Source organism: Protopterus annectens, chromosome 2.part1 (genome assembly GCF_019279795.1).
Source record: "Protopterus annectens isolate FY-2018-M chromosome 2.part1, PAN1.0, whole genome shotgun sequence".
NCBI lineage: Eukaryota > Metazoa > Chordata > Ceratodontiformes > Protopteridae > Protopterus > Protopterus annectens.
This window is the reverse complement of record NC_056729.1, coordinates 1,836,569,787-1,836,580,365: the sequence shown is the minus strand read 5'-3', so window position 1 is coordinate 1,836,580,365 and position 10,579 is coordinate 1,836,569,787. Positions and strand designations below refer to the sequence as shown.

At 38.2% G+C, this 10,579-nt stretch overlaps 1 protein-coding gene across 3 annotated transcripts in view; it reads left to right on the top strand.

Moving 5' to 3' along the window:
• Positions 1 to 8,915, top strand: part of LOC122794658 (transcription factor COE3-like) — a 2,019,913-nt gene extending 2,010,998 nt beyond the window's left edge. For all 3 annotated transcript variants that reach the window (XM_044063281.1, XM_044063282.1, XM_044063280.1), the window contains one exon: positions 3,300 to 8,915. In XM_044063281.1, coding sequence (XP_043919216.1) covers positions 3,300 to 3,331 — 32 coding nt within the window. In that variant the 3' untranslated portion in view covers positions 3,332 to 8,915. The remainder of the gene's footprint in view (positions 1 to 3,299) is intronic.
• Positions 8,916 to 10,579: the final 1,664 nt, after the last annotated feature.

Here is a 10,579-nt window from a genome sequence, read left to right as displayed (position 1 = left end):
TGACTACTGTAGCTATGTGATTATCAAAGGAGATACCACTGTCCACCTGTGTCCCAAGGTCTCTTTTCACACTTTTGGTGTTAAGTAGTCTACTGCCTATGTGGTAGTTCATGGGTACAGAGTTTTTACCAAAAGGAATGACAATGCACTTTTTGGCATTGAGGTTGAGGCCATAGCTTTGACATCAGGCATCTGTCTCAGCGAGGCCCTTTTGTAGGATGTCCACATCATTAGGAGTTTTTATTATGGCTCCTAGTTTGCAGTCATCTGCGAACTTTGTTAGCCAAAGACCTTCTGTGTTTGATTGCACTTCGGAGAAGTAGATACCAAACAGGAGAGAACCCAGGAATGAACCCTGTGGTACTCCACCTGTCAATGGTCTGAAGTTGGATTTAGAGTCTGCAACTTTCACAGTGTGGGTTCTGTCAGTGAGTCAGTTGGCAACCCATCTTGTGACATAGGTATTTATACCTAGTTTAGTGAGTTTATCTATAATTCCGGAGTGAGGGATGGTGTTGAATGCCTTGGTGAGATCTAGATAGGACATGTGAACCACCTTACCCTCATCTATGGTTTTGGTGACCGCTTCAAAGAAGTCTATCAGGTTTAGGAGACATGATCTGCCTTTTACAAACCTGAACTGGGTGGGGTCTAGAGTTTGGAGATTACCAATGTCATTGTTTCTAAGTTCCATGATGATACATTTTATAGCCTTGCAGAACAGGCTCATCAGGCTAATGGGGCAGTAGTTCCTGGGGTCCGTAGTGGCTCCCCTTTGTAGAGTGGGATAGCTGTCACTGTGCGCCATTCAGTGGGCGCAAAGCCTGTGGTGAGGCTATGACTGAACATGGTACTTAGGTGGGGTGCCAGTTCGTTCTGTAGTTCATGTAGAACGCAGCATGGGATGTTGTCAGGTCCCATGGATGCTGTGTTCTTGGCTTTGGAGAGTGTGTTTTTTACCTGTGCAGCCATGATTACAGGAACTTTGCATTCTTCCGGTATAGAGATGGGCCCTTTAGGGGATGAAAGGGGGGGTAAAGTTAGCATTGAACCTATCTGCCAGCATGTTGGCAATATCAGTTGGTTCTGTATATTTAGTGCCATTGTGCCATAACTCAATGCAGATCTGAGTGTTGCCATTGAGATTCTTAACATAGCTATATAATGCTTTGTGGTTGTCTTTAGAATCAGTGACAATTTTGTTTTCGTAACTAGCTTTGGAGGATTTTATGAGGGATTTCAGCTTCTTACTGAGGCTTACCAAGGAGTTCCTCCAGTCATGAGATTTTACTCTTTTTTTGCAACAGTTTCTTTCTTCTGTTGTAGAGTTTGTTTATGGCAGAGGACCACCACATTGACTTCCTTTTTTTGGGGGATAACATCTTGGTTCTGTTAGGGATTGCATGATCCATGCACTCGTGAAAGTGCTTATAAAGTGCATTTGTGTAGGATTCAACAGTCGTACGTCTATTGTCCGTCAGCATGGGTGTCGTGAAGTTTGCCACTTCTGTCTTAAGAAGCGTGAAGTTGCCTTTGAGAAATATTTTACGGTGGCTTCCCTAATGGGGGGTGGGGTGGGATGTAGATGTCTAGGGTGATTAGCTTGTTATATTAGGAATATTAAGGCTCCATAATACTTGGCTGAATAACATAGCATTAAACCAGTCAATAGTGAACACTCTAGACAAAACATACAGTTCTAACTGCCAAAGAACATAAACATTGTTGCTGAACTAGACATTTCCATTACAGCCTTCTGTGCTATAGTACATGCATAGGTGGTTGAATCATCATTCTATAAAAGGAATCACTGTTTTCATAGTTTTGTCCAGGCTCCCAGGTGTACCAGTTTCAGCTTTGAATATAGTAATTTTGAGGATAAAAGGAGTGGTGTTTCCTCCATGTTGTGACTTGTGTCTTAAAGTTATCTCAAACATTTTGTTTAAACCAGGATGACTTTCAAAGAGTTATTATTTACAGGATTTTCTCACATCAAGGTTGCACCCCTATAATGGTTGGAGTTTGGTATAATGGATAAGGTGTTTACCTTACAGGTACATGGTGCAGGGTTTTATTCAAACTTTTGAGGGAAATTTGATAGGCTTAAAATGGCCCACAAGGGCAGCTAGCCTAATACTTGTCTAAGAACAGCATTTACTAGCTGCAAGGTCAAATAGTTTATTATTGGGGAGGTGAAATTCAAGTCAGGATTTTGTATTTCCACTAGTGTGAGTGAGATGTATAGGATTCTGTGATTTGACACGGTATTCTTTCTCCATTCCCAGTACCACCATCATTAACATGCCTGGTTGCTTAGAGAAATAAAGTCCTGAGTATGATCTAGGTATTTCAGATTAAATTGGCAGTTCAGGTGTTAAACAGGGCAGAAAGAGAGGCTGGAAATGCTCATCCTAAGGGGGAAGGGGTGAAGCAGGCTGCATAACAGTCCTTCGGAGGGGAGGAAGATGCTGGGCATGAGATCTGGGGTGGCTGTGTGGTACATCACACCAATGATTTGCACTAGCCTTTATTGAGTAAGTGCCTTGGAGCTTACATTTGCCAGAAGGGAAGGCAATGCTGGCCCTGTGGTGATGTGGGTCACATGTCATGCCACACAATGGAAGGGTTAGTCTAGGAGAAAATTTATATCATGACAAAGATACCAGTGAGGACACAAACTACCATTATGTCTACATGAACGATGCCCTTTTCACAGAGAGCTCTTTTGTCTAGTGGATCTGCTAAATGGTCCTCACCATTACACGGCTTAAGTACAATGCAGGGGGGCATGATGGTCAGTAGGCTTGAGGGCAAAATGATATAGAAAAAATGCATTTTTATTATTTCATGAAGAAAACGGTCTTGTAATTTCCTGGACATCAGTGTAGACTGGCTCTGAAATCTTTAATTTTTTTTTTGAATGTGAGATCTGCTTGTCATTATATGTACTAAATATATACATTCAATGAATGCAAGATTTGCTTGCCATTATATGTACTGAATGTATACATTCAATGTGAAAGCAAAGAGGAATAAACAAGAAAGAGGTATACATTAATCCACAAAGAATATCAGATATCATAAGGGAATATATCATTCTGAAGGTGGGTCTGTGGAGTTCTTCAGCCTTTCCTTTGCATGACAGGATCAATAAATAATATCACATGTTTGTAAGTCAGTACTAAAAAAATTACTATTTCAGTTTATTTTCTTAAATTGTCATTTACATTGTGTCAACTGAAGCCTGCTGACAGATTCTACTGTTATTTATCTGTTTTTTTTTTTGTCTTCTTTCATAGCTCTCTCAGGTTTAATAGTTCCTCCAATGTGAAAATGTCTGAAAAAGATATGGGACATCCTTTCCAATGAGTTATCCTCACCATGAGACTGGACCCTTATGCTACCTTGGCCAGGCAACCACTTGATTACCTATCTCATGGTTCACCCCGTGTTTTCTAAGCACAAAAATCAGATTGGTGATTCCAACGGGATCATAGAAATGTCAAAGGCATTCTACTCAGTTTCGAATGAAGATTAAAATAGTCCACTTACCGATGCAGACTTAAATATGATAAAAGGCAGAGATAATGTGGATTGCGATCATTTGAAATATAATTTCTTTTGAAATCTTGTTTGCTGCCAGGACAGATGTGAACTGTGACATTTCTGAAGAGCCAGAAACAGCCATCTTGAATTTGTTGCAGGAGGCAGCCATCTTGAATTTGTTGCATATATGTTATACAGATCTGTACAGGAATTGTTTTTGCCTGCACCAATAATGAGGCCTTGATCACTCAAACTGTGCTTCCAATATTTTGTCACGTATAACCTTAACAAATCTCTCACCACTCTGACACCAATGTTGGCTTCTTTGAAGATATACAATTAACACAGGCTGCATTTTACACCTATTAAAATTTAATGGCAGGAGTATTGCTGTATGTTTGTGCAAAGTAATGTCTGAATTTAGATTTCATGGAAGCAGTTATAACAGTCTTCTGTCACATAAGTTTTTGAGAAATTAATTGGTATCTCAGAGAACAACCAATTATAAAAATATAAAACTGAGGTTGGTGCATTTCTTGGATTACAGTCTGTCTCTTAACACCTGTGATGTAACACTCACACAAAGAGTTTTTTGACAAAGGGGGGCTTCCACTCATAAAAGTTATGAGCCAGTCCACTGAGTTGTTAATTAATGGTACCCTGATATTTCTAAATGTTAACCATTAAAAGCAGTCAATTGCAACCACCCAGACTATATCTTTGTTGGGGGCTTCTGCAACAAAAATGTGGGAGAAACCAAGGGAGGAACAAGGTATACTGGAAGTATAGAATGTATACTACAGGGTACGTTTTTGACATTTTATTTATTTATTTTTTGGATCCTGACTGACTGATGACATTTGGTTTCATTCAACCAGGTCCTCTTCCATCAACTTCAAAATTCTTCTTTTTTTTTTTTTTTTATTTTGGGGCAAACTGCTCTGTAGAATTAGCACCGGTGAAAAGATATGCTTTCCAGAAGCATGTAGTGACTGAGGGGAAGGGGATTGGTACATTATGTGTGTGTGTGGGTGGGCTACAGTCTTGGGTATGATATACTGATGTACTTTGATATGCAAGCTGAGTTATAGTTAAAAAGTTTTGATTATATCCTTAGGAATTTTTTATCATTCTTGGTTAAGGGATGTCCTAATGTTGACATTACAAAGTACTTTCTTGCAATTTATCAGACTGGTTAATCACTAATTCTTATTCAGCTATGTCAGTGCATGACTTAATGTTTGAATTAGCCTTGTTGTTTTATCACAAGATGCTAACAGAGATCTTCCATTTGTGACGTGGCTGACATTATAAAGTTATTAATTAGTCAAGTTGCTGCTTTAGACCCTTCCATTTCCTGACCAGCACATTTAGAGTAGGATTGTCATATCCTCTCTGTAATCTTCATGATTTTAATCTTCACCAGTCAAAATAATATACCCAAAATAAGGTACCCCATATCAGGGGAAAACAGTTTTCATTGTTTTTTCATGTGGAAAGAATCAATTTTATGTCTAATGCAATCAAATCACATTTTATTTTATTTCTGTTTAAGTCTTTTATTGGTTCAGGTAATGTCATAGGTGCTACAGTACAGGAAAAATGTTCAGGGGAACAGAGTTGTAAGTACAAACTAATGAGCAGAGAGTTACTTTTAGTGCAGGCCAGCTGCCTTAATAGAACACTTTATAAGTAATATTGCATGTTTTAAATATCTCAATATGGGACTCTTAAAATGAGTGTTAGGGCTTCTGCCACACCTTTTTTGTTATGTTTTGACATTAATAAATGCAGAAGAATATATACTGTATGCACTTGCCTGTTTTAGACCTAAATGTACCTGATTGTAACATATTTTTTCAGAAAGTTTTCAGTTCATGTTTTACACAGTTTGTGTTGCTGTTATCACCTTTACAACAAAAAAGGGAAGGCAGATCATCCTGACAATACATCTTAAATAAATGATCTTCATCTGCATTTTCTGCTTTTTACAAACCATAGACAGTTGAGCCCTTAAAAGGGTTCTGAACTTATATATCAGTCACATTTCCAGAAATCTAAGGCATATCATAAGGAGCACCAACCAATGTAGCCCCAAGATGTGTCTATTAATGGTGTATCCTTAACTGGAAATAAGTTGAAGCAACATCCTTCTAATGTGTGAAATGGCCAAATACTCTAGAATATGCTTTACTCAGTCATGAATGTATTGTGTCAGTGTCAGGTCATGTACAGGCCAAGGCAGCATTTGTCAACATTATGCAAAGTGGTAGGGCATATCCTTTCATGAATTTTGTATGCAGTCAGTCACCCAACAGAAAATTGACTGCTGGTATGTCCCACCTTTAAAAATGCATAAACAAGCCCTTCTCTTCAACTTTTCTGCTGTAATGCTACTTTGGAAAATGGAGTCTGAGAGCATGGGGAGTGGAGAAAATTTTAAGAGGGACAGTTCTACATGCCTGTAGCCATACATTTTTCGACAAAACATGCTTTCAACAAACTGGGCAGTCTCAACTCTTATTTGTATGTATTTATAAATAATGTAATGTTCTTTTTGTGATCTTAGGGATAATAGTTAAGAAATGTGTAAACATATTGATGTCAAATAAGAAACTTTAATACTGTAAAAATCTTTTTTAAACTGTCTTCAATTTCTCTCTGACATTTAGCAACACTTTTTTGTAAAGAACTTTTAATTCTTGTATTTATCTTATAGTTTTAAAATGCTTATTTTGTTTGAAGCTTGCCTGCTTGTGGGTGGGTCTGTGTGTGTTTTTGTGAGCAACGTGGCAGATAAGCCACGTGTTATATGCACTGCTATAAATGTCAGCTATTCACTGTTAGCCATGCATTACATCTAGTCTGTATTAACTCTAAAGTCTTTTTGCTTCCATGTTCCTTCAATGTAATATACATGCACTAAATTCTTTGTAGTAACAGCCAGAGGAGGTCCCAAGCCTCTTCACAGTAGAAGTTACTCTGGGGTGTCTGGTTCATTTGCAGGGGAGCAATCAGTGCATTCATTGCTACAGGGCCTTATTAGGTGCAGATGGCCCAATCTGTATGAGAAGACCATTTGCAGCTCACCTGTCATGAAGCCCAACTCCCCCTCCCCCCCATGGCAATATGGCAATAGAAATTATCAAACAGTATTACACATTGGAGAATTACTTTTCATAACTCTGCTTTTTACTTGGACTGTGAACAGCAAAACTTAATTTATTACCTTAAATAATAATAATAATGAAACTTTACTCTTGTGATTTAATACAGCTTTTGACCAACTCCCACTCACCCACCCACCACAAAAAACTGCAAACTCTGATCATGAAGAATTGCAAGCATATGTCCTAAAGTGCTTTTCCTGACATTATCAAAGCATTCACATGAAAACTGAGGTCTTCCTTCATGCCTATAGAATACAGATCTCCCTGCAGTCCCACACTGCTGCATTACCTGACATCAGAATCAGTGCATATAACTGGACAACTCTGCATGTATCTGATATCAGTGCCAGTGTATATGATAGGACAACTCTGCATGTACCTGACATCAGTGTCAGTGTATATGATTGGAGAGCTCCGCATGTATCTGACATCAGTGTCAGTGTATATGATTGTACAGCTCTGCATGTACCCAACATCAGTGTCAGTGTATATGATTGGACAACTCTGCATGTACCTGACATCAGTGTCAGTGTATATGATTGGACAGCTCTGCATGTACCCGACATCAGTGTCAGTGTATATGATTGGACAGCTCTGCATGTACCCGACACCAGTGCCAGTGTATATGATTGGACAGCTTTGCATGTACCCAACATCAGTGTCAGTGCATATGATTGGACAGCTCTGCATGCACCCAACATCAGTGTCAGTGCATATGATTGGACAGCTCTACATGCACCCAACATCAGTGTCAGTGCATATGATTGGATAGCTCTGAATGTACCCAACATCAGTGTCAGTGCATATGATTGGACAGCTCTGCATGCACCCGACATCAGTGTCAGTGCATATGATTGGACAGCTCTACATGCACCCAATATCAGTGTCAGTGCATATGATTGGATAGCTCTGCATGTACCCAACATCAGTGTCAGTGTATATGATTGGACAGCTCTGCATGTTTTACTACAATACCTTGAACTATGCCTGAGGAAAATGGGAAAACATCAGGTTGTAAGCCAAGGAGGCAAATGTTAAAGTGTTCAAGCTATTTATGAAGATGCAGACATAGCAAGCTTTGAATTTATTTCCATATTATAAGACTAAAACAGATAAAGGGCAGACACAGACACATCTACAGATAATTAGCAGAGCCTGGAAATCAAGAGCATCTTTAAACCAACACTTGAAAACTGTTATAAATGTTATTAAGTCAGAGCCTTTCTTTGCACTACTTAAGACTATTAGTCTGAGAAAACAAACTTAACAATAGTAGATGCCCTCAGATGAGCTTTAGATATTGGGAGGTGTAGTAGTGTAATGATTAGTGTTCGATTCTCAGGTGGAGTGCTTTCTGTGTGGGTCTGCATGTTCTTCCTGTGTTTTCAGGGGTTTCCTCTGAGTGCTCCAGTTTCCTCCCACGTTCCAGAGACATGCGTCTGGAGCATTTTTCCCCAAGCTTCCACAGAAAATGAGCTCTGTTCCAGGCAGACTTTCCCGGTAAACAAATGTTAAACGAATAAAATATTGACATAAGTTTCTCATGACATGAATTGATATAACTTCATTTTTATGTATAAAAGCCAGTGATTCCTTAAAATCTGCAATCTTTTGATTACTTTATGAGCCAGTTGCACCCCATGTGACACAATTTAAACATTTTATAAATTTATTTTGCACACTCTCATAGCTGTGGATATAAATCTTTCGATCTTCTCAAGTTTTGTAAATGACCATCTTATGTTTGAAACACAAACTTCATTGCTAGGTTCCTTGGTTCAAGCCTTTCAACCCGATTGTTTCCCTCAGCAGGTGTTGTCATCCTGCTTTCACTTTACCTGGTAGCTGCACCTAATCTCACTGCTTATTTGCATGAAAGACCTCAGAACCTGCATCTGACGTAGATCAAGGGCTTCCTAACTGGTTCATTAATGTCCCCAGTTTTCATTTGTTGTCAATGCTTTAGCCCTTGTATGTATAATATGTATAACCAGTCTTATCCCAGAGATTCTTTTCCAGGTATGGCCTCTCATTCAAAACTAGATCTCCATTTCAATTTTCTGCTGTTATTTGCATAAGAACAGTAATTTTATTATGCAATTTATACCATATGCAAAGAAATGTCTGTGTCTTTTTGTCTGTTACAGCACAGTCAGCTGTGCAGGAAGCAACCTAATAAATCATTGCCTTATTACATCACCCCTGGTGTGTAGTACAGCGTTATTGTGTCTTTGTATTGTTCTTTATTCATGTTTTATTTGGACTGGACAAATCTGCATTATATATGTTTATTTGCCAACACAATACATTGCCTGCTGACTGGGAATGGTCTACAAAAAAAAAAAAAAGAAAAAGAAACAAATGCACCATTCATATGTGTGTTGCTGCTTAATTGCTGGGTGTTTTACCACTTTTGGCTATATTCCAAATACCTTTCACATCGTAGATTTTATATATGCTGCATATTATAGCCATTAGATGCACTGATATTTAATTACACTCAGTTCTTCATTATATTTTTATGGTAGATTCTTTATTTATTCACTGTTTAATTGCATCTTTTCTCTCCAGGTCACCATTGTAATAGGGCCATGCATGCATAAATGACATCACAATTACCATAATACATAAGCTTGTGTGTATATCTGTATATGTATTATATACGAGTCAAAATTAATAATTGCTTGTGACTTTGATCAAAACACAAAACATCAAACTAACACATTAATTACCATTAATTGCAACTAAAATCAATGAAAAAAGTAATTGCAAATGTAAACTGATTGGTTATATTTGCTTTTATTAAAAGAAAAACAAAAAATAAAAAGCAACTTTTACATGTGAGGCACCCATCTACTTGGAGTCTCCTCCCCCACACCTATGGAAATTAAATATATTAACTTCAGGGTCAGACAAACATAACAAAAGGAAAAGGCCTGGAATTATGTAAAGTTCAATATCATGAACTTTGGCCATTACATAACTGAACCAACTGTACTACTGACAAAAACCACCAGAGTTTCAGCATGCAATCAAATCTGTGCAGCTATAAATCATATATGCACATTCACACGCACACACACACACACACACACACACACACACACACACACACACACACACACATATATATATATATATATATATATGTATTCATAAGTATTTACTAGGCAATTCATCTGTGAGAATCTTAAGAAGCCTAGCCTTACATTCCCATGGTAGTTTTTTATTATTATATTGTGAGTGAATAACACTGAGGTAGGCAGAGCAAGCATATGTTGGGACATTTACTAGTTGCCTCTATCCATGAGGGGTATAGGTGCTTAACTAAGGGTGAAGTTATGATTTCCCATGCTGTCATCCAAATTAGATTTGAATAGAGTATGTGAACTGCATTGCTTTACGTGGAATGGAAGATGGTTCCAATGAAGCAGTATTCTCTGTGTTACATATCTATCCCTCCAAAATGTCCTAGTTATGTTGTAAAAGAGATTGAGATTTCTTAACATTGTGTTCATGTTAACATTGGACTTGTGAGTATGTAATAGGATGACAGGATAAGGTCTGTTGAGGCTCTGTATGCAAAGCAGAGGTCCCCTCCTAATAAGAGTAGAAGAAGAACAAGGCTTTGAGATGGTCTCCAAAGTTTTCATTATTTTGGCCCTTGATATATTTAGTGAGAAAGCACTGCAGTTGCTCTGGTTGTGACAAGTATTTGGATGCTCTAGTTGTGACAAGTATTTGGACAGGTACATGCTGAAATGGGCATTTTATTCCATGAGAGATGAGTACAATGGAATGATGATCGAAGGATACTTTGTTGTCAACATAGGTTCCCAAATCCTTGACTGTCGAATCATTTT